Source organism: Leptodactylus fuscus, chromosome 3, assembly GCF_031893055.1.
Source record: "Leptodactylus fuscus isolate aLepFus1 chromosome 3, aLepFus1.hap2, whole genome shotgun sequence".
Classification (NCBI taxonomy): domain Eukaryota; kingdom Metazoa; phylum Chordata; class Amphibia; order Anura; family Leptodactylidae; genus Leptodactylus; species Leptodactylus fuscus.
Genome location: NC_134267.1, coordinates 107,940,461 through 107,965,921, shown reverse-complemented (window position 1 = coordinate 107,965,921; position 25,461 = coordinate 107,940,461). Strand labels below are relative to the sequence as shown.

The 25,461-nt window shown below is 44.4% G+C and overlaps 1 protein-coding gene across 1 annotated transcript in view; it reads left to right on the top strand.

The window, feature by feature from the left end:
- Window positions 1–5,473: 5,473 nt before the first annotated feature.
- The window catches only part of LOC142198497 (uncharacterized), a 43,798-nt gene continuing 23,810 nt past the window's right edge, over window positions 5,474–25,461 (top strand). The window contains exons 1-4 of the mRNA XM_075269531.1: window positions 5,474–5,593; window positions 20,790–20,982; window positions 22,491–22,621; window positions 23,047–23,247. Of these exons, the coding sequence (XP_075125632.1) occupies window positions 5,537–5,593; window positions 20,790–20,982; window positions 22,491–22,621; window positions 23,047–23,247 (582 nt within the window). The 5' untranslated portion in view covers window positions 5,474–5,536. The remainder of the gene's footprint in view (window positions 5,594–20,789; window positions 20,983–22,490; window positions 22,622–23,046; window positions 23,248–25,461) is intronic.

Genomic DNA, 25,461 nt, shown 5'->3' with positions numbered 1-25,461 from the left:
AAAAGACTATTCTTCTCATACCTTTTTATTTTCGTGTGGCCTCTAACACGAGCACCCGTTCAGCCATAGGGAAATGGCCGACAGCCTTGTGCGGTCAGCACTTTTGGATGAAGATGCGGCCGATGACCCAGCGAAGAGGCAGTCCGGAGAAGAGGACAGAGGCGTCGCTGGAGAGTTTTCGGACAGCACAGGGGAACATTCCCCATTGTGTCTGAAAACTCATTTACATATGGAAGAAATAAGAAATTCCTCAGGAACGGCGGCGCGGATCAGAATAATAAAGCTAAGAGAAGAATAACCTTTCTTAAGGCTATTCCGACATATACATAGTTAAAAAAGGGATTCTAATGATAGAATCCCTTTAATGCTGGTTGTAATGACCAGTATTTTATAATTGGACTCCAGTCAAAGATGTACCTTATATTGTGCCTTTTTCCTCAGGGTGCTAAAACTTGAAACAATGTATTCTGTACAGTATCAGCATTTACATATAATTAATGTTGACTTTCATTTGTATGAAATAAGAAGTGATCAATAAGATTATATAGCAAATCACACTGCATTTCTGTCTAATATTTTTTTTTTTAAATGCTCTGCCAAACGAATGCCCTGAATCAGCAATGCTCAAATTGTGGACCCCTATCCTGGATCTCTTTATGGCAGTGGTTAGGAGGAACATTCATCTCCCAGTCACTATCCCTACCCTTACAATAGTGGCAGCAGGGATTACTAATTGTCCCTGCTGCCTTCACAGCTTTTGTAAAATATCGGGTTTAGGGGACAGCGGCTGATCAGTGAGTGTTTCTCTCAACCACTGTTGGTGTTAATTTTTTGTGGGGGCAATTAGGAACATTGTACTGTGTGGAGTGCACTAATGGGCAATTATACTGTATGGGGGTGGGGGACACTGATAATTAATTATAAAATGTGGAGGCCACTAATGGGGCATTATACTGTGTGGGGGTACTAATCTTTCATTAGTATGCCCCCCAGACAATATAAAACTCCTGAGCCCCCCCCCCAACAGTATAAAGCTATGGTAGTGCCCCCTCAGTATATTGCCATGTAGTGCCCCACACAGTATAATGTCCCTTTAGTGCCCCCTACAGTATAATGCTCCTTAATGCACAAACACACAATATAAAGTGTCCCCTCACTGATTAATGACATTGATCCCTTTACTCCATTTGTCCACCAGGAAAAGTTAATTTTATATGAAATAGTTTTTCTTACTTTCCTTGTCTAAATCTAAGGTAAATCTTATATTCAGGAGCAGATTATCATTCAAATATACAGTAAAGACTGAACATGCTTAGCTACTATTCAGTTTGGACCTTCAAATGATGGCGGTTCCCGGGTAGTGGACCTTTATTAAAAGTAGTTGAGTACCCCTGGCCTAGATCCGTGCAACTAAAATAAAAATATACTGAGCAGTATTTTTTATGCATATAATTGTACTGAAAAGCTAAGCTAGACTTTTCAGTGCAGCTAAGGAACAGGTATACTGACCTACACAGGCCCATGTAGCCATTTGGCTAATGAAAGTCTTTTGGCACTTTAAGATAAGATAATCCTTCAATAGTCCCACAGTGGGGAAATTTCAGCATGTTACAGCAGCATAGTAATACAGATACAGGATAATACACAGTAATATATTACAGAAGTAGACACACACATGCTGAGAAGAGAAGATATACTAGGAGTCCATAGCAGCTAAGGAAGAGAAGAAAGAAAGAAGACTTCAGAATCATTTAGTTTTCTGTGTGGAGTGATCTTCGCTTGGTCTGATGTAGATTATACAGCTTGATCATGGTTGAGAGGAAAGACTTGCGATAGCGCTCCTTCTCATACTTGGGGTGAAGCAGACGGTCACTTACAGTGCTGCCAAGTCCCATCAAGGTCCCAGACATGGGGTGGGATTTGTTCTCCCGCATGAAGCTCACCATGGACAGTATCCTTCTGTCACCCACCACCTGTACTGGGTCCAAGGGGCCCCTCAGGACATAACCTTTAAACATAACCTTGGAGAATTTCATTTCATATTTTCTTAAATTATGCCAGGAATAAATTGGTATTTTTCTAACTTTTTATGGGATGTTTCATGATATCACAATAGTTTAGTTAATTTTGGGAAAAGCCTTCATTATCATTTTTTATTAATGGGATTAGGTTATGCTTTCTTTTACACTAGTAGTAAGCCAGCCAGAAAACTTGATCTGCAGAACCTATTAAAATGAACAGCAATGTCAACATCTGGTGACTTCTTGGCTTTCTTATGATAGTGACTGTACCTATTTATAATGTGGTTTTAATAAGGTACAATTACCAGAACACTCTGCAATTACTGGGATTAGACGAGGCAGAAGATAACAACAAAGATCCAGTACTGATGAAAGGAGCCTACTTATCTCTCCTGTACCTGCGTCTTCTGAGACTGAGGGATCTTCAGGTAACATATTATTTCATTCTTGGGACGACCATACAATGAAAGTAAACAAGGGTGGAAGGTTCTAGGACTTATGATCCATGTTAACCTATGCAAGCAGAAATGAATTTCTTAAGACTTTGCTCTTGTGACTCTCCATTGGAAAAGAATGGTATTATGTAACACAGGGGTCACTGACTCCAATATCTGTTTATTTCTAGGTAAGAAGTTTTACAAATAGTAGATTTAGAGTAAGAACACACCATAAGGTTTTATGATGCAGTTTTTGAAGCCAAAGCTAGGTGTTGATCATAAAGGCTAAGAACATAACAAAGCTGGTGTGTCTTTATTCTCAAAAGCTGAACAAATGAGAAGGTATTGCTTTAGATCCTATTAGGTTTAGACTGGTATGTATAAAAATCTGGAAACTACAAGTAAATTAGGTTAAATATATCAAATGTAAATTTATACCAATGTAAATAACTGTTACATACCACTTACCGTAATTCAGAAGACTAGGAAAATCCATGTAATGTACATCTGGAGATCATGCCTTATAATACAAGTAAACAGTAGAGAGTGCTCTTTAGCTACAAGTACTGTGCACATGTATGACAGCTATGTTTGTTGTGTACAAAGTCAAGTCCTCTGCTGATAAAATTATATTTTATTCTTACTTATGATAAATATGCTAAAATGATGTACTGTATATACTGTATCTGATAAATCTAACAAATAGGATTGTTATGTTATTATTAATGTCAGTCAATATAACTTAAATGGGATGTCCAGGATAAGCATTTTTTGGAGGGAGATTTTTGCCCAGGGGCCGATAAATGAGAAAAAAATAACCCATACTTACCAGTCCCCAGAACTCCAGTGTCTCCAACCACAGTCTGGTCCTGCTGCTCACGGGGTCTTCTTCTGGCGGACGTTCTCGCCGCACATGACCATTGAGGCCTCCTTGTGGCCTAAGGAAACAACACAGGCATTAGTAAACTGACACAAATTATCATAAATCTGGCTAGGCTACCATCCCTTTCAGGAAAGTGTTGAGGACAAAAGTGGAAAAGTCTGCAATGTTTGTGCAAAATGGACATTTTCATGCGTTTATACCAGAAAACGAGCACACATGGCATAACAAATTTCCCCCATTGTTTTTAAAATGACGTGTGACTAAGTCCTTAGACTGTACATGGCCATATTCTCCACATCCAGTTCTCAATTTAATCTTACATTTCTGGGATGAAGAATAGCATAATGCAGGTTGCTCCAGAAATCCTGGAAAAAAAAGAAAATAATATTACCCCATATGTCCCTTACAAATACCGCATATATGTGCCACCTAGCTAGAGAAGACAAGTCACCAATTATCCTTTATCTATCATTTTAGATGCAGGATCTTCTGTTATGGAATATAGAGTAGCTTCCAGTTGTCAAATGATTCTTACATTTTCAAGAGGAATAACAGGATAATGCAGAGTTGTGTTAAAATAGGACTTTTTTATGAGAAAAATAAGTATTTAACTAATATTGACATTTCAGGAGAGGTGATAACTCCTCTTTAAAGGGAACCTGTCACCAGGTCTCGGGCCTGTAAACCATCATCACGTCCTTATGCTGCTGGGAAACCTGTCATCAGTTATGGAGCCCTTAAATTAGCAACATGTCCTCATGCTACTGGGGGCTCAGGGTCCCCAACATGGTGACAACAGTCCCATCTGCCACACTCTCCAACTGTTTACAAAAGTTTTACATTGTCAGAGAAGAGTCAGGAGTCAGTTCTGTCGGTTCACAGTATACACACAGTTAAAATCTTTGAGTATACGCTTCCCTTCACTGCGACAAAGTACATTGTACCGGAATTAACTGCACACGGTACATTTGTTGAGAGCTACCTGAGCTGATTCCTGCTGCATCTCTGGCAGTATAACATTTTTGTAAACCAGTAAACTGAGCAGCGAATGGGACTGTAGTCACCAGGCTTGGGACCCTGAGCCCCCAGTAGCATGAAGACATGCTACTAGTTTAAGGGCCCCATACCTGATGACAGGTTTCCTATAAGTAGGTTATAGTTTTATATAAAACTATTAAATATTGAGGAAATATTAAAATTTAAATATTAAAAATTAAATATTGAGGAAATTCATCAAAACTTGTGTATTTTATGCTGGTTTTAATGTCCCATGCAGCAGCACAGGGACAGCTTAGTTCATGATGAGGCCCTTGCTGGCATAGATTTAGCTGTAATTTACCCCAATTTTGTGGCAAATGATGAAAAGGGCAAGATTGGTGACCATGCCCTTGCTCAGAACTTTCAGATCTTTCAAAAAAGGGGCAAGGCCTGTGCAAAAATGCAACTTGCTGTTGTTTCAGTTGGAAGTGGCATGAAATAGTAGCAAATCAAAGATATATATAAGACTATAGTCTTCCACTTGTTCACTTTCTCTGCTACACCAATGACTGAGGAGGAGCCAGCATAGTATCCACCCCCCAACAATAAAAGAGCCTGCTTCTCCCTATTTTGTAGACCCGACAAAAATATGTCCATGTCTAGTTCATTCAGGTGGACAGGCAGGCAATAACTGTGCTGAGGGCATGCTGCAGGTGTCTACTTTCAGCAAATATATAGGTATGTTGAGTTAGTATAATTTTATAACAAGGCAATTTAGGTTTTATTTGTCCATCTCAAAACTGTGAAAATTGCTCTGGTTACCAAAGGTGAAAAATATCCAGAAGTCCTGGCATCGAATGGGCTAAATCAGGGGTAGGGAACCTTTGGCTCTCCAGCTGCTGTGAAACTACAACTCCCAGCATGCTCCATTTACTTCCATGGGAGTTCCCAGAACAGCAGAGCCAGTATGCATGCTGGGAGTTGTAGTTTTGCAACAGCTGGAGAGCCGTACGTTCCCTACCCCTGGGCTAAATGAAACATTTCTGCTTGTTTATTTCTTGTTACAGCGCATGAGTCTTGGAATCCTAAACTATTTCCGATCTATTGAGAGGACCCTAACAATCGACAGCTGCTGTCTTGCAAGAACTTCTGGTAATCTGGTCTGCAGTGCAGGTGAACAGGCATGTTGGGTAACTGCTAGTCAAGGTGCTTCTGGGATGACAGGAGGACTTGGATCTCATCAATATATGTACCAAACACCAGCGGATCTCCAGGTATTACTTCATTAAGGATGTGATTAATGAGTCTAACACCTCCTAAATTTTCTATCAATAGTGACATTGGATATTGGCACAGTGGCATAACGGATAACATTGGGATCTTAAGTGTGGATTGCCGGAATATGGAAGTTCTAAAATATAACTAATTTGTACAACTACAATTTAAAAAAAAAAAAAAAAAAAAAAAAAAGTTAAAGAAAACAAGAACGCAATGATTTGGAAATCGCATACAGCCATATTCTATTCACAATAGACCACATATCAGTAGTTCCATTTCATTTGAGAAAATTAACTCTTTTATAAATTGATGGCAGCAACAATTCTCAAAAATGTTTGGACAGGATTCACAAAAGGTTATGGTTAAGCAAGTTGTACTACTGAAAAAACAGCCACAGAGTCACATGACTGTGTATGAAAAGAGCCGAGGCAGTGTCTTTCAGAAACAAAAATGGTCAGAGTTTCACCAATTTGTGAAAAACTTCATCTAAAAATTGTGGAATAATTTCAGAAATACATTTGTCACATAAAATGTAAAGACTTAGCATATATCACTGTCTACAATACATAATATCACCAAAAGATTCCGAGGATGTGGAGAAATGCATGTGCACAAGGGACAAAGGTGATGGTCGATAATGGATCTCATGATCTAAGAGTCCTCAGGTGGCCCTGCATTGGAAACAGAGGTCTGTAATCCAGATCACTGCATGAGCTAAGGAATATCTTCAAAAATCATTGCCTGTGAATACAGTTCGCCATGCAATCCACAATGCAAGTTAAAGGGATTCTACCATTAAAACTTTTTTTTTGTGGATAAGACGTCGTAATAGCCTTTAGAAAGGCTATTCGTCCCTTACCTTTAGACGTGGTCTCCGCTGCCGGTATGCAAATGAGTTCTCCCGCAGCGATGGGGGCGGGCCCCAGCGCTCAAACAGCGATGGGGGTGTCCCTACCGCTGCCAGAGAAGCATCTCCAAGCGCTGCCTCCTTCTTCGTCCTCCGCGTCATCTTCAATGTCTTCTTCCGGCGCAGACTTGTAACTTCTAGCAGAGCAGACTGCGCAGGCGCACAGGCCACTGGAAAATGGCCGCTAACAATACTGTGCAAGTGGCAATTTCCCATGACCTGTGCACCTGTGGAGTTTGCTCTGCCCAAGGCCCAAGACCTAGAAGTTACGAGCTTGCGCCGGAAGAAGACATTGAAGATGACACTGCAGACGAAGAAGGAGGTGGCTCTTGGAGACACTTCTCTGGCAGCGGTGGGGACGCCCCCATCGCTGCGAGAGAACTCATTTGCATACCGGTAAAAAAACGGTCAATTATACTTAATAAGGTGTAATAGTGACAGGAAGTCTGCAGAGAAAAACACTGCAAACAAACGTGATGCGTTTACACCACAATCTTTTCCTCAGTGCTTTTTGACAGCGTCTCGCTACATGGGCCTTAGCCTTAAAGTGGCAAAATGGAAAAATTGCTAATTTTCTGATTATATCAAGCAAAATTTTAAATTCTTTATGTCCTATCCAGACAACTATCTTTCAAAGAAGGACTTGCATATTTTAGCAAGACAATGCAAAACCGAAATGCTGAACTGATCTGCCTGTGGTGCAGACTTTTTACCAATAGAAAACATTTGGCACATTATTTTGGCTTTGGCTCAAAAAAACTCAACAAAATCTGCAACAAAAAAAAACTGTGTTTCCGCAACATGGGGCCTCAGCCTAACACTCTACTAGCACCATAAGACTACAGGTCCTATAACTATAGGTTGCAGGTATTAGCACTATCTTCATCTGAGTTTCTGGGACCTTCCTAAAATTTTGCAACATATGAGACTTTTGCTTAAGCATTTCATTTTGCGTATGATTATGGTACTGAATTCTGTGGAACATAAATTCAGACTTTCTTAAGATTTTAGAATTTAATTATGGGATTACATATTATAATAAGGGTTATACCAAGAAGCCTGATATAATAGCATGAAATGTTTGTGAAATATTACACTATAACCATGGATATAATTAGAGATGAGCGAACAGTGTTCTATCGAACTCATGTTCGATCGGATATTAGGCTGTTCGGCATGTTCGAATCGAATCGAACACCGCGTGGTAAAGTGCGCCATTACTCGATTCCCCTCCCACCTTCCCTGGCGCCTTTTTTGCTCCAATAACAGCGCAGGGTAGGTGGGACAGGAACTACGACACCGGTGACGTTGAAAAAAGTAGGCAAAACCCATTGGCTGCCGAAAACATGTGACCTCTAATTTAAAAGAACAGCGACGCCCAGCTTCGCGTCATTCTGAGCTTGCAATTCACCGGGGACGGAGGTTTCCGTCCAGCTAGCTAGGGCTTAGATTCTGGGTAGGCAGGGACAGGCTAGGATAGGAAGGAGAAGACAACCACAACAGCTCTTATAAGAGCTAAATTCCAGGGAGAAGCTTGTCAGTGTAACGTGGTACTGACGGGCTCAATCGCCGCAACCCAGCTTTCCCAGGATCCTGAATGGAATACACTGTCAGTGTATTCCCGTATACCCGATATATACCCCCGATACCCGTTCCAACGGTGTGCCCCCCCACCTTCACCCCAGAAATACCCTGCAAGTCCCCTAGCAATAGGATTGGGGCTATAAACACCCACTATTTTTGCTACTGCCATATGGTGCCATTGTCTCACTGGGAATTCAAAGAATATATTGGGCTTACATATAACTTCAATTCCAGGGAGAAGCTTGTCAGTGTAACGTGGCACTGACGGGCTCAATCGCCGCAACCCAGCTTTCCCAGGATCCTGAATGGAATACACTGTCAGTGTATTCCCGTATACCCGATATATACCCCCGATACCCGTTCCAACGGTGTGCCCCCCCACCTTCACCCCAGAAATACCCTGCAAGTCCCCTAGCAATAGAATTGGGGCTATATACACCCACTATTTTTGCTACTGCCATATAGTGCCAGTTTCTGACTGGTAATTCAAAGAATATATTGGGGTTATAAATACCCTCATTTCTTGCTACTGGTATATAGTGCCATTGTCTGACTGGGAATTCAAAGAATATATTGGGGTTATAAATACCCTCATTTCTTGCTACTGCCATATAGTGCCAGTGTCTGACTGGTAATTCAAAGAATATATTGGGGTTACGTGCACCCACAATTTTTACTACTGGTATACAGTGCCATTGTCTGACTGGGAATTCAAAGAATATATTGGGGTTATAAATACCCTCATTTCTTGCTACTGCCATATAGTGCCAGTTTCTGACTGGTAATTCAAAGAATATATTGGGGTTACGTGCACCCACAATTTTTACTACTGGTATACAGTGCCATTGTCTGACTGGGAATTCAAAGAATATATTGGGAATACAAATACCCTCATTTCTTGCTACTGCCATATAGTGCCAGTTTCTGACTGGTAATTCAAAGAATATATTGGGGTTACGTGCACCCACAATTTTTACTACTGGTATACAGTGCCATTGTCTGACTGGGAATTCAAAGAATATATTGGGGTTATAAATACCCTCATTTCTTGCTACTGCCATATAGTGCCAGTTTCTGACTGGTAATTCAAAGAATATATTGGGGTTACGTGCACCCACAATTTTTACTACTGGTATACAGTGCCATTGTCTGACTGGGAATTCAAAGAATATATTGGGGTTATAAATACCCTCATTTCTTGCTACTGCCATATAGTGCCAGTTTCTGACTGGTAATTCAAAGAATATATTGGGGTTACGTGCACCCACAATTTTTACTACTGGTATACAGTGCCATTGTCTGACTGGGAATTCAAAGAATATATTGGGGTTATAAATACCCTCATTTCTTGCTACTGCCATATAGTGCCAGTTTCTGACTGGTAATTCAAAGAATATATTGGGGTTACGTGCACCCACAATTTTTACTACTGGTATACAGTGCCATTGTCTGACTGGGAATTCAAAGAATATATTGGGGTTATAAATACCCTCATTTCTTGCTACTGGTATATAGTGCCATTGTCTGACTGGGAATTCAAAGAATATATTGGGGTTACGTGCACCCACAATTTTTACTACTGGTATACAGTGCCATTGTCTGACTGGGAATTCAAAGAATATATTGGGAATACAAATACCCTCATTTCTTGCTACTGCCATATAGTGCCAGTTTCTGACTGGTAATTCAAAGAATATATTGGGGTTACGTGCACCCACAATTTTTACTACTGGTATACAGTGCCATTGTCTGACTGGGAATTCAAAGAATATATTGGGGTTATAAATACCCTCATTTCTTGCTACTGCCATATAGTGCCAGTTTCTGACTGGTAATTCAAAGAATATATTGGGGTTACGTGCACCCACAATTTTTACTACTGGTATACAGTGCCATTGTCTGACTGGGAATTCAAAGAATATATTGGGGTTATAAATACCCTCATTTCTTGCTACTGCCATATAGTGCCAGTTTCTGACTGGTAATTCAAAGAATATATTGGGGTTACGTGCACCCACAATTTTTACTACTGGTATACAGTGCCATTGTCTGACTGGGAATTCAAAGAATATATTGGGGTTATAAATACCCTCATTTCTTGCTACTGCCATATAGTGCCAGTTTCTGACTGGTAATTCAAAGAATATATTGGGGTTACGTGCACCCACAATTTTTACTACTGGTATACAGTGCCATTGTCTGACTGGGAATTCAAAGAATATATTGGGGTTATAAATACCCTCATTTCTTGCTACTGCCATATAGTGCCAGTTTCTGACTGGTAATTCAAAGAATATATTGGGGTTACGTGCACCCACAATTTTTACTACTGGTATACAGTGCCATTGTCTGACTGGGAATTCAAAGAATATATTGGGGTTATAAATACCCTCATTTCTTGCTACTGCCATATAGTGCCAGTTTCTGACTGGGAATTCAAAGAATATATTGGGGTTACGTGCACCCACAATTTTTACTACTGGTATACAGTGCCATTGTCTGACTGGGAATTCAAAGAATATATTGGGAATACAAATACCCTCATTTCTTGCTACTGCCATATAGTGCCAGTTTCTGACTGGTAATTCAAAGAATATATTGGGGTTACGTGCACCCACAATTTTTACTACTGGTATACAGTGCCATTGTCTGACTGGGAATTCAAAGAATATATTGGGGTTATAAATACCCTCATTTCTTGCTACTGCCATATAGTGCCAGTTTCTGACTGGTAATTCAAATAATAAATTGGGGTTACGTGCACCCACAATTTTTACTACTGGTATACAGTGCCATTGTCTGACTGGGAATTCAAAGAATATATTGGGAATACAAATACCCTCATTTCTTGCTACTGCCATATAGTGCCAGTTTCTGACTGGTAATTCAAAGAATATATTGGGGTTACGTGCACCCACAATTTTTACTACTGGTATACAGTGCCATTGTCTGACTGGGAATTCAAAGAATATATTGGGGTTATAAATACCCTCATTTCTTGCTACTGCCATATAGTGCCAGTTTCTGACTGGTAATTCAAAGAATATATTGGGGTTACGTGCACCCACAATTTTTACTACTGGTATACAGTGCCATTGTCTGACTGGGAATTCAAAGAATATATTGGGGTTATAAATACCCTCATTTCTTGCTACTGCCATATAGTGCCAGTTTCTGACTGGTAATTCAAAGAATATATTGGGGTTACGTGCACCCACAATTTTTACTACTGGTATACAGTGCCATTGTCTGACTGGGAATTCAAAGAATATATTGGGGTTATAAATACCCTCATTTCTTGCTACTGGTATATAGTGCCATTGTCTGACTGGGAATTCAAAGAATATATTGGGGTTACGTGCACCCACAATTTTTACTACTGGTATACAGTGCCAATTTCTAACTAGGAATTCAAAATGCGCAAGGCTCCCGGAAAGGGACGTGGACGAGGCCGTGGGCGAGGTCGGGGGAATGGTTCTGGGGAGCAAGGTAGCAGTGAAGCCACAGGGCGTCCCGTGCCTACTCCTGTGGGGCAGCAAGCATTGCGCCACTCCACAGTGCCAGGGTTGCTTGCCACATTAACTAAACTGCAGGGTACAAACCTTAGTAGGCCCGAGTACCAGGAACAGGTCTTGCAATGGCTGTCAGAGAACGCTTACAGCACATTGTCCAGCAGCCAGTCAGACTCTGCCTCCTCTCCTCCTATTACCCAACAGTCTTGTCTTCCTTCCTCCCAAAATTCCGAAGCTTTACAGAACAATAACCCAAACTGTCCCTGCTCCCCAGAGCTGTTCTCCGCTCCTTTCATTGTCCCTCAACCTGCCTCTCCACGTCACGATTCCACGAACCTAACAGAGGAGCATCTGTGTCCAGATGCTCAAACACTAGGGTCTCCTCCATCTCCGTTCGATTTGGTGGTGGATGACCAGCAACCCACCCTCATCGACGATGATGTGACGCAGTTGCCGTCAGGGCATCCAGTTGACCGGCGCATTGTGCGGGAGGAGGAGATGAGACAGGAGTTGGAAGAGGAAGTGGTGGATGATGAGGACACTGACCCGACCTGGACAGGGGGGATGTCAAGCGGGGAAAGTAGTGTGGATGTTGAGGCAGGTGCAGCACCAAAAAGGGTAGCTAGAGGCAGAGGCAGAGGTCAGCAGCTTAGGCGAAGCCAGGCCACACCCGGAATCTCCCAAGATGTTCCAGTTCGTACCCAGCCCCGAAAAACTCCCACCTCGAGGGCACGTTTCTCGAAGGTGTGGAGTTTTTTCAAGGAATGCGCCGAGGACAGATATAGTGTTGTCTGCACAATTTGCCTCTCGAAATTGATTAGGGGCTCTGAGAAGAGCAACCTGTCCACCACTTCAATGCGCCGTCATTTGGAATCCAAGCACTGGAATCAGTGGCAGGCAGCAACGGCAGGACAAAGGCCGCCTGCCGTTCACGCCACTGCCACTGCCTCTGCCACTGCCTCTGCCTCTGCCACTGCCACTGCTGACTGTGCTGGCGATGCACTCCAGAGGACGAGCCAGGACACCACTTCATCTGCCTCCGCCACTTTGTTGACTTCTCCCTCATCCTCCCCTGTTCCTGTCTTATCTCCTTCTCCTGCACCATCAAAGGCACCATCAGGCGCTTCTTTACAACAACCCACCATCTCTCAGACATTGGAGCGGCGGCAGAAATACACTGCTAACCACCCACACGCGCAAGCCTTGAACGCCAACATCGCTAAACTGCTGGCCCAGGAGATGTTGGCATTCCGGCTTGTTGAAACTCCCGCCTTCCTGGACCTGATGGCAACTGCGGCACCTCGCTATGCCGTCCCTAGCCGTCACTACTTCTCCCGGTGTGCCGTCCCCGCCTTGCACCAGCACGTGTCACTCAACATCAGGCGGGCCCTTAGTTCCGCGCTTTGCACAAAGGTCCACTTGACCACCGACGCGTGGACAAGTGCATGCGGACAGGGACGCTACATTTCACTGACGGCACACTGGGTGAATGTAGTTGAGGCTGGGACTGCTTCCCAAACTGGCCCGGTGTACCTCGTCTCCCCGCCTAACATTCCTGGCAGGGACACGAGAAGAACACCCCCCTCCTCCTCCTCCTCTACCGCCTCCTCCTCCGCCACCGCCTCCTCCTCCGCCACCGCCTCCTCCTCCGCTGTTAGATTGACCCCAGCTACGAGTTGGAAATGTTGCAGCACTGGCGTTGGTAGACGTCAGCAGGCTGTGCTGAAGCTGATCAGCTTGGGGGACAGACAGCACACTGCCTCCGAGGTGAAGGATGCCCTCCTCGATGAGACGGCAATATGGTTTGAGCCGCTGCACCTGGGCCCAGGCATGGTCGTTTGTGATAACGGCCGGAACCTGGTAGCAGCTCTGGAGCTTGCCGGACTCCAACATGTTCCATGCCTGGCCCACGTCTTCAACCTAGTGGTGCAACGTTTCCTAAAGAGCTACCCCAATGTTCCAGAGCTACTGGTGAAAGTGCGGCGCATGTGCGCCCACTTTCGCAAGTCGACAGTAGCCGCTGCTAGCTTAAAATCTCTCCAGCAACGCCTGCATGTGCCACAACACCGGCTTTTGTGCGACGTCCCCACACGCTGGAACTCAACGTTTCAGATGTTGAATAGAGTGGTTGAGCAGCAGAGACCTTTGATGGAATACCAGCTACAAAACCCTAGGGTGCCACAAAGTCAGCTGCCTCAGTTTCACATCCATGAGTGGCCATGGATGAGAGACCTTTGTGACATCCTACGGGTCTTTGAGGAGTCCACAAGGAGGGTGAGCTCTGAGGATGCGATGGTGAGCCTTACAATCCTGCTCTTGTGTGTTCTGAGAGAATCCCTGATTGACATAGACATAGGGATAGCATCCGATCCGTCACAGCTGGAGAGTAGGTCCACACATCTGTCCGCTTCACTGCGTTTAATGGAGGAGGAGGAGGAGGAGGAGGAAGAAGAGTTGTCCGATGATGTGATGGTGATACAGGAGGCTTCCGGGCAACTTCGAATCGTCCCATTGTTGCAGCGCGGATGGGTAGACATGGAGGATGAGGAGGAAATGGAGATTGAACTTTCCGGTGGGGCCAGAGGAGTCATGCCAACTAACACTGTGGCAGACATGGCTGAGTTCATGTTGGGGTGCTTTACAACCGACAAGCGTATTGTCAAAATCATGGAGGACAACCAGTACTGGATCTTTGCTATCCTTGACCCCCGGTATAAAAACAACATCTCGTCTTTTATTCCGGTAGAGGGGAGGGCCAATCGCATCAATGCTTGCCACAGGCAATTGGTGCAGAATATGATGGAGATGTTTCCAGCATGTGACGTTGGCGGCAGGGAGGACAGTTCCTCCAGTAGGCGACCAAGTTCTCACCGGTCCACACAAACGAGGGGCACACTGTCTAAGGTCTGGGACACCTTGATGGCACCCCCTCGCCAAAGTGCCGCCACGGAGGGTCCTAGTGTCACCAGGCGTGAGAAGTATAGGCGCATGTTGCGGGAATACCTTTCCGACCACAGCCCTGTCCTCTCCGACCCCTCTGCGCCCTACACGTATTGGGTGTCGAAGTTGGACCTGTGGCTTGAACTTGCCCTATAGGCCTTGGAGGTGCTGTCCTGTCCTGCCGCCAGCGTCCTATCTGAGAGGGTGTTCAGTGCAGCCGGTGGCATCATCACTGACAAGCGCACCCGTCTGTCAGCTGAGAGTGCCGACCGGCTCACTTTGATAAAAATGAACCACCACTGGGTAGAGCCGTCATTTTTGTGCCCACCTGTGTAAAGCACCCCAACATGAAACTCCATGTCTGTACTCAACCTCTCCAATTCCTCCGCATCCTCATACTCATCCACCATAAGCGTTGCACAATTCTGCTAATACTAGGCTCCCTCCACCCTGATTTCCCCCAACTCTGCTGGTTAGAGGCTCCCTCCACCCTGATTTCCACCAACTCTGCTGGTTAGAGGCTCCCTCCACCATGAATTGGTCCAAACTGGGCTGTTTAGCGGCTCCCTCCACCATGAATTGGTCCAAACTGGGGTTTTTAGAGGCTCCCTCCACCATGAATTGGTCCAAACTGGGGTTTTTAGAGGCTCCCTCCACCATGAATTGGTCCAAACTGGGGGTTTTTAGAGGCTCCCTCCACCATGAATTTGCCCAAACTGGGCTGTTTAGAGGCTCCCTCCACCATGAATTTGCCCAAACTGGGCTGTTTAGAGGCTCCCTCCACCATGAATTGGTCCAAACTGGGGTTTTTAGGGGCTCCCTCCACCATGAATTTCCCAAAACTTGGCTGTTTAGAGGCTCCCTCCACCATTAATTGGTCCAAACTGGGCTGGTTAGAGGCTCCCTCCACCATGAATTTGCCCAAACTGGGCTGTTTAGAGGCTCCCTCCACCATGAATTGGTCCAAACTGGGGTTTTTAGGGGCTCCCTCCACCATGAATTTCCCAAAACTTGGCTGTTTAGAGGCTCCCTCCACCATTAATTGGTCCAAACTGGGCTGGTTAGAGGCTCCCTCCACCATGAATTTGCCCAAACTGGGCTGGTTAGAGGCTCCCTCCACCATGAATTGGTCCAAACTGGGTTTTTTAGAGGCTCCCTCCACCATGAATTTGCCCAAACTGGGCTGGTTAGAGGCTCCCTCCACCATGAATTGGTCCAAACTGGGCTGTTTAGAGGCTCCCTCCACCATGAATTTGCCCAAACTGGGCTGTTTAGAGGCTCCCTCCACCATGAATTTGCCCAAACTGGGCTGGTTAGAGGCTCCCTCCACCATGAATTGGTCCAAACTGGGTTTTTTAGAGGCTCCCTCCACCATGAATTTGCCCAAACTGGGCTGGTTAGAGGCTCCCTCCACCATGAATTGGTCCAAACTGGGCTGGTTAGAGGCTCCCTCCACCATGAATTTCCCAAAACTTGGCTGTTTAGAGGCTCCCTCCACCATTAATTGGTCCAAACTGGGCTGGTTAGAGGCTCCCTCCACCATGAATTTGCCCAAACTGGGCTGTTTAGAGGCTCCCTCCACCATGAATTGGTCCAAACTGGGGTTTTTAGGGGCTCCCTCCACCATGAATTTCCCAAAACTTGGCTGTTTAGAGGCTCCCTCCACCATTAATTGGTCCAAACTGGGCTGGTTAGAGGCTCCCTCCACCATGAATTTGCCCAAACTGGGCTGTTTAGAGGCTCCCTCCACCATGAATTTGCCCAAACTGGGCTGGTTAGAGGCTCCCTCCACCATGAATTTGCCCAAACTGGGCTGGTTAGAGGCTCCCTCCACCATGAATTGGTCCAAACTGGGCTGGTTAGAGGCTCCCTCCACCATGAATTTCCCAAAACTTGGCTGTTTAGAGGCTCCCTCCACCATTAATTGGTCCAAACTGGGCTGGTTAGAGGCTCCCTCCACCATGAATTTGCCCAAACTGGGCTGTTTAGAGGCTCCCTCCACCATGAATTGGTCCAAACTGGGGTTTTTAGGGGCTCCCTCCACCATGAATTTCCCAAAACTTGGCTGTTTAGAGGCTCCCTCCACCATTAATTGGTCCAAACTGGGCTGGTTAGAGGCTCCCTCCACCATGAATTTGCCCAAACTGGGCTGTTTAGAGGCTTCCTCCACCATTAATTGGTCCAAACTGGGCTGGTTAGAGGCTCCCTCCACCATGAATTGGTCCAAACTGGGTTTTTTAGAGGCTCCCTCCACCATGAATTGGTCCAAACTGGGCTGGTTAGAGGCTCCCTCCACCATGAATTTGCCCAAACTGGGCTGTTTAGAGGCTCCCTCCACCATGAATTTCCCAAAACTTGGCTGTTTAGAGGCTCCCTCCACCATTAATTGGTCCAAACTGGGCTGTTTAGAGGCTCCCTCCACCATGAATTGGTCCAAACTGGGCTGTTTAGAGGCTCCCTCCACCATGAATTTGCCCAAACTGGGCTGTTTAGAGGCTCCCTCCACCATGAATTTGCCCAAACTGGGCTGGTTAGAGGCTCCCTCCACCATGAATTGGTCCAAACTGGGTTTTTTAGAGGCTCCCTCCACCATGAATTTGCCCAAACTGGGCTGGTTAGAGGCTCCCTCCACCATGAATTGGTCCAAACTGGGCTGGTTAGAGGCTCCCTCCACCATGAATTTCCCAAAACTTGGCTGTTTAGAGGCTCCCTCCACCATTAATTGGTCCAAACTGGGCTGGTTAGAGGCTCCCTCCACCATGAATTTGCCCAAACTGGGCTGTTTAGAGGCTCCCTCCACCATGAATTTGCCCAAACTGGGCTGGTTAGAGGCTCCCTCCACCATGAATTGGTCCAAACTGGGTTTTTTAGAGGCTCCCTCCACCATGAATTGGTCCAAACTTGGCTGTTTAGAGGCTCCCTCCACCATTAATTGGTCCAAACTGGGCTGGTTAGAGGCTCCCTCCACCATGAATTGGTCCAAACTGGGTTTTTTAGAGGCTCCCTCCACCATGAATTTGCCCAAACTGGGCTGGTTAGAGGCTCCCTCCACCATGAATTGGTCCAAACTGGGCTGGTTAGAGGCTCCCTCCACCATGAATTGGTCCAAACTGGGTTTTTTAGAGGCTCCCTCCACCATGAATTTGCCCAAACTGGGCTGGTTAGAGGCTCCCTCCACCATGAATTGGTCCAAACTGGGCTGTTTAGAGGCTCCCTCCACCATTAATTGGTCCAAACTGGGCTGTTTAGAGGCTCCCTCCACCATGAATTGGTCCAAACTGGGCTGTTTAGAGGCTCCCTCCACCATGAATTTGCCCAAACTGGGCTGTTTAGAGGCTCCCTCCACCATGAATTTGCCCAAACTGGGCTGGTTAGAGGCTCCCTCCACCATGAATTGGTCCAAACTGGGTTTTTTAGAGGCTCCCTCCACCATGAATTTGCCCAAACTGGGCTGGTTAGAGGCTCCCTCCACCATGAATTGGTCCAAACTGGGCTGGTTAGAGGCTCCCTCCACCATGAATTTCCCAAAACTTGGCTGTTTAGAGGCTCCCTCCACCATTAATTGGTCCAAACTGGGCTGGTTAGAGGCTCCCTCCACCATGAATTTGCCCAAACTGGGCTGTTTAGAGGCTCCCTCCACCATGAATTTGCCCAAACTGGGCTGGTTAGAGGCTCCCTCCACCATGAATTGGTCCAAACTGGGTTTTTTAGAGGCTCCCTCCACCATGAATTGGTCCAAACTTGGCTGTTTAGAGGCTCCCTCCACCATTAATTGGTCCAAACTGGGCTGGTTAGAGGCTCCCTCCACCATGAATTGGTCCAAACTGGGTTTTTTAGAGGCTCCCTCCACCATGAATTTGCCCAAACTGGGCTGGTTAGAGGCTCCCTCCACCATGAATTGGTCCAAACTGGGCTGGTTAGAGGCTCCCTCCACCATGAATTTCCCAAAACTTGGCTGTTTAGAGGCTCCCTCCACCATTAATTGGTCCAAACTGGGCTGGTTAGAGGCTCCCTCCACCATGAATTTGCCCAAACTGGGCTGTTTAGAGGCTCCCTCCACCATGAATTTGCCCAAACTGGGCTGGTTAGAGGCTCCCTCCACCATGAATTGGTCCAAACTGGGTTTTTTAGAGGCTCCCTCCACCATGAATTGGTCCAAACTTGGCTGTTTAGAGGCTCCCTCCACCATTAATTGGTCCAAACTGGGCTGGTTAGAGGCTCCCTCCACCATGAATTGGTCCAAACTGGGTTTTTTAGAGGCTCCCTCCACCATGAATTTGCCCAAACTGGGCTGTTTAGAGGCTCCCTCCACCATGAATTGGTCCAAACTGGGGTTTTTAGGGGCTCCCTCCACCATGAATTTCCCAAAACTTGGCTGTTTAGAGGCTCCCTCCACCATTAATTGGTCGAAACTGGGCTGGTTAGAGGCTCCCTCCACCATGAATTTGCCCAAACTGGGCTGTTTAGAAGCTCCCTCCACCATGAATTGGTCCAAACTGGGGTTTTTAGGGGCTCCCTCCACCATGAATTTCCCAAAACTTGGCTGTTTAGAGGCTCCCTCCACCATTAATTGGTCCAAACTGGGCTGGTTAGAGGCTCCCTCCACCATGAATTTGCCCAAACTGGGCTGTTTAGAGGCTCCCTCCACCATGAATTGGTCCAAACTGGGTTTTTTAGAGGCTCCCTCCACCATGAATTGGTCCAAACTGGGCTGTTTAGAGGCTCCCTCCACCATGAATTTGCCCAAACTGGGCTGTTTAGAGGCTCCCTCCACCATGAATTTGCCCAAACTGGGCTGGTTAGAGGCTCCCTCCACCATGAATTGGTCCAAACTGGGTTTTTTAGAGGCTCCCTCCACCATGAATTTGCCCAAACTGGGCTGGTTAGAGGCTCCCTCCACCATGAATTGGTCCAAACTGGGGTTTTTAGAGGCTCCCTCCACCATGAATTTGCCCAAACTGGGGTGTTTAGAGGCTCCCTCCACCATGAATTTGCCCAAACTCTGCTGGTTAGAGGCTCAATCCACCCTGATTTTCAAAACAAATGTTGGTGCCAACCTCAACTTACTACAAGGGCCAAATTCACTGCTGGTGACAAGCTCTCCTCACTGCAAGTGCCAAATACACATGTTTCAAGGTGTTTTCCTACTGTCAGAGAGGTGGTATTGAGTGTGTAAAGTGTGTAGTTGTTAGGCTGTGATGTTGGGGTAATAGAGGGTCTTTGGTGTGTTAGATGCCCCCAGACATGCTTCCCCTGCTGTCCCAGTGTCATTCCAGAGGTGTTGGCATCATTTCCTGGGGTGTCATAGTGGACTTGGTGACCCTCCAGACACGGATTTGGGTTTCCCCCTTAACGAGTATCTGTTCCCCATAGACTATAATGGGGTTCGAAACCCGTTCGAACACACGAACATTGAGCGGCTGTTCGAATCGAATTTCGAACCTCGAACATTTTAGTGTTCGCTCATCTCTAGATATAATGAAATCCTGAAATCATGATTAATTTGTAACTACATAAGATACAAATTTTTTATTACTGAAATTTTTTTTTCAGATTTTTCTTTTTTTTCTATGCACAATAGGGAAACCTATTGGAAAAAGTGCTAAAAACCCATACTTAAACCATCCAATATTTTTCTGAAATAAAAGCCACCAAAATGCAAAAAAAAAAATCTTTGCAGTACCTTTTATTTCCCCATAGATTTTAATAAAACATCTGGCTACACAAGAAATGCAGAAAAAAAATTGAATTTTTTTGTGAGAAAACCCTGAATCTGCAAAAAAATAAATAAATTTATAACTACAGCAAGAACACCAACCAGATATTTTTTTGACTCCTCAGATCAAAAATTAAAGTAATAGCAGTTGATGTTGATGTTGAATGTTGAACCTCTCTTTATATATTCGTATAACTTCCATGTGATAATCCAGAATAGTTTGATAATCTAGAATACATCAAGATTTAATGCATTATATTATATTATGTCTATTGCTGTCAATAGTACTTACTTCTTTACTAGAGATGAGCAAATAGTATTCGATCGAATACAACTATTCAATCAAATAGTAGTATTCGATCAAAAACCTTTATTTGGTGTAGTCAGTCGAATACCATGCAGAAAATTGGGAAATATTTGTTTCTCCTCCAACCTCCCCTGGCGTTTTTTTTTTTTTTTTAACACTAATGTCTATGGAGGGGAGGTATTCAATCGAATATACTCGCTCATCGCTATTCTTTACCTTACCGCAGGTTCATAGTGCACAGTTCATGGAGTTTTCAGAAGTTGACAATCACAATGACTTTTACACAATTCAAGATGGAACAGTTCACACTCAGGATCAGAGAGGAGTCTTTGTAATGTATGATGCTGCACTAGAAGATCTAAAGCAATTGCAGGATCAGTTGCTGCTGTTAACAACCCTCTATATTGAGAAAGATCGAAGTAAGATGTAAAATATTTATAACATTACCTGTATTAGTACTAGTAAAGCGTAAGATTGTTTTTCTTATGACTATTTTATTCACAGGTTTCATTCTTTTTGCATTGATGCTAAAAATGTGCAATAAAAGCACATTAAGATGCATGTAAATGGGGGGTCTTAAATGAAACATTTGCTCAGTACTAATTGAGATGGGCCCGTCCTCCAGTCTGTCCCCTGCAAATAGGTAAAGTAAAGCAATAGATAACCTTTACAGCACTAACAGCAAGATGACAGCCCTCATCGGGTTCAGGACATGGCTCGTCATGTGTTCCAGTTTGTAGACAGGAATTGTGACAGCAGTCAGGTTAAACTCCATACACTGCTGCCTTCTCTCTATGTATTGAATACAAATACCAATGTGTGTGTTTGTCCTTATGAAGTGATGGAGGACATTACAAGAGTAAATGTTTAGCCAAATAGGTCAATGGAAACTTTCATATGCTACTGATCTAATGGAAGAAAAAAGACAATGGGAAAGTCCAGTGTTACAGTTTTATCCTTTCACAGTTGCTTGTTGTTGACCATAATGTTTCTTTCCTAGGTCACATAAATTTTGGGAGGGGAGCATGAAGCTTGAGCTTAGATGACAAACTGTGCAGTTGTTACATACAACTTGAGCTGTATGGTGTAGTTCTCATTGTACTTTGTATGACATCATTCACCCCCTTTTGAAAGTGTAAATATTATACTACAGTATATTTTTTTGAGTGTAAGGGATAGTTCACACGGGGCATGGAATGGTGTATTGTGGTCCTGATTTTGACGCAGGAAGCTGCGTCAGAATAGGACCAAAATGCGCCTGCCACAACTGTCGTGGCTCCCGACAGTCGCAGCGTCCCTCTCCGGAGTAGGCCCAAATGAATGGGCCTAGTCCGGAGGCTGCTTCCGCGAGGTGGACGCCGTGGCTGAATCTGTCATGGAATCTACCTGAAGAAAGGGCAGCTCTGCATAGACCTCTATTGTGAGGGGGAGGATTCTGACGTGGATTCAGCGCCAAAATCCATCCCCTCTTGCCCCATGTGAACGAGCCCTTACTGGCCCATGACAGTGCTATACTATACATAATTTAAAATTTGGTGTCATGGGTTAGCTCTAGTATGCAAATGTTTCTCAACAGAAAATATAGAAATTAGAAATACAGAAATATAAGAAATAAAGAAATTAGAACCTGATGTGGTTGAGTTAAAATAATGTCATAGTAGCCACACATCAGTGCCTGCCATATCCAAGGTTCTGTAAGGTATTCATGCTTGAACATGGAAGGACACTGCCTTCTGCACCCATTCATGGACACCAGCCACAAAATGCTTCCATTTTTAACTTCCGCACAGTTTGTTATTACTATCTGATACTTTCAATATGAGGTAGACTGATCCTTGAATAAAGCAATCTAACGGATGGCTTACATGAGAAGCATCTTCAGATAGTGTTATTGGTTCTTTAGCGTTTTATCTTTTGGCTTTTCAAGGTTTCAAGTTCAGTAAAAAAGAAGTGAATGGTACTAATCTTTCAGACTGGGCGCATGTTAATGTGGACCGCTTTGCATTGCTGCTGGAAATATGGACCTGGGAATTTAGCCTGTTAGAAAACAAACAACAGGTATTTGACATAAATGTTTCTTTCTGGACCAAATATGCTGCCTTTTCCTAATGTCTGTATTGTTTATTCTCTCAAACCAGAGGAAGACTTGATCAATGCAAAACTATCTTGTTCTAGCGCAAATGACTGGTACCACAGTACCTCTGTAAGAGCGACAGCCTTGGTCCACCCAAAAAGTGCTATCTATTGTGCCCACAGTTACAATATACCTAATAAATGGCTTGCCCTTTCCTGCTTCCATACCACATTTCTGATGTACAGGATCTGGAAGATGCATGTGAACACCTGCTCCAGCTCACATACATACTGTGAAAGGAAATAACTGGGATTCCAGTGACTTGCAGCTAATAGATTTCCTCTATCTAACAGTCAGGTGTATTATACAATTTCTGGCATTGGAAAATCTTTGTGTATTTTTTATTTAGCTTGTTGACAGTTACTATGAAGCTTACCAGCATACGCTCGATGCAGAGGACAGATTTGCATTGGCACAAGTCATTACTGACATCATGTTTCGGCGCCCACGGTTTGACATTGGCGCCAAATACTTCCTGGAAGCATATAGGGATGAATGCCAATGCCTGAGGCTTCACTTGCAGCTTGTCAGAGACATTTTAAAAACCCAGGTAAGCAAATAGACACAAATTCAGGAATGGAAGATTGTACCTTCTTTTTTTAGCTAAAAAATAATCATACAAATGCCCACAATACTATAAATCAGTCGTGGACAATTTATTCTGCTCCAACAGCAAAATTCCAGACTGTATTCGTTCCAAAGACTGACTGTAAAACTGATACAAACTACATTGTGTTAAGCCTACTGTAGGTCATGAGAAACAGGTGTATAACACAGGGGTGCAAAGGACACAAAAGGAGTAATGCCTGTTATACAACAACCCTCTCAAGTGTTAGACTAAGCATAACACAGTATAACAGTATTGCCGAGAGGGTCCCTTTACATTGCTTAAAATAGAACAGTGTAAGGAAATAAAATTGGTTCTAGGGGTCCACTATACAGCCATATTCAAACATTTCCTGGTACTTGGTTGCATATACGCATGTGCCCTTTTGCAAAAGCTCAGCTTGCGCCACCATGCACAACTTTTATATCTCTTGGCTGTGTTCTTCTGTACATTTAAAGGGGTATTCCCACCTCACATACTCATCAGTCTTTACTGCTGTAAAATCTTCTTTCTTCCTGATTTCTTGCATCATTTGGTGGGCGGGGTTTCACATGCAACCTGCCGTTTAGCTCCGCCCCAAATTCACATGTAGCTCTGCCCACCCATATTGGACTATGAAGTACAGGCAGCAGCAACTCCATTCTGTGTTACATACAGAGACTGCCTGTTTCTGCCATAATGAACACAACTGAATTAGCTAGCCTGATAACTGGGAGAACAGAAGAAATGAAAGCAGCTCCTCTCCTCTATCTGATAACAGGGAGCTAGGTCACGTGGTGTAGACACAGGAATAGCTAGATACACAGGCTCGCTCCCCTGCACTTAGCCCCTCCTCCCTCCCCTCTCAGAGCAGGCAGATACATCACTTGACTCATAAGCAGCTAAGTCAGGGCTGTGGCCACAAAGAATTGAATAAAGTAAGATAGTGGACAAACAAAGCAGTTTTGCTGAAGCAGTGTATTTAGGAAAAGTCTTACATTCACATTAATAAGCAGTATAGATAGGATCCTTGTGATGGGACAACCCTTTTAAGCAGCCTTTGTATTATTATTTATTATTATTATATTTATATAGCACCATTAATTCCATGGTGCTTTACATTTGGGGGTTACATACAATACACAAAATATACAGGTAGATATGATACTAACAGTGACCGACTGGCACGGTGGGGTAGAGGGCCCTGCCCGCGAGGGCTTACAATCTATGGGGGAAGGGGGGAGAGACAGAAGGAGAGGGGGAGACTCTATAGATGGTGGTGTGGTGATAGTGTTATTGGGGGCTGTAGGCCTTCCTGAATAGGAGAGTCTTCAGGGCCTTCTTGAATCCTGTGATTTTGGGGGTCAGTCTTATGTGTCTTGGTAGGGAGTTCCAGAGTATGGGAGATGCACGGGAGAAATCTTGGAGGCGGTTGTGTGAGGAGCGGATGAGAGAAGAGCGGAGTAGGAGGTCATTGGAGGATCTGAGGTTACGTGTGGGCAGGTAGTGGGAGATTAGTTCAGAGATATATGGAGGGGCCCGGGACTTTGTTGCCCCCTCCCTTCTCTATCTAGGTCCAGAACACCATGAAGACAATATGTCTGTGCACACAAGCTTCCCAGTATTCCCATGCACTGTCAGAGCCCCACACATAGTTATCATGCCCCCTTTTATGCCAAAGCCACCCTCACAGAATTCCTCTTTGACTTATGCTTCTTACCACCTGATATTTTTGCAATGATGTAGTTAATTTTCTCTTTTCTGAAAGTAGGGTCATGAATTTTAGATAGACTACCAGCCATTAAAGGAAATCAGAAAGGAGATGGAAGAGGTTTCTCCAGCCCTAGTTTAGTAAAGGTGACCTCCTTGGCTTCTGGACCTGGTTTCCACTGCAGCCACTGCGACCGCTACAGTTACGATAGTGCTCATTGTGTTTTAGTTGCTTTTTATGTTCATTTGCAGATGTGAAGTACATACTAATTATTAACTATTAAATTCACAGCACTAATGTTCAACTAGATCAGGCGGTTTTATTCCTCACCAAGCTTTAATTGTTGATATAGCAGATCATGTTTCTGATCTATCTACTTCCTCATCCTGTCTCAACAAACAGAAATTTCTGCTCAACCAATAAAGACAGGCTGAGTTGGTTCTCGACTAGCTTATCTCATATATTCT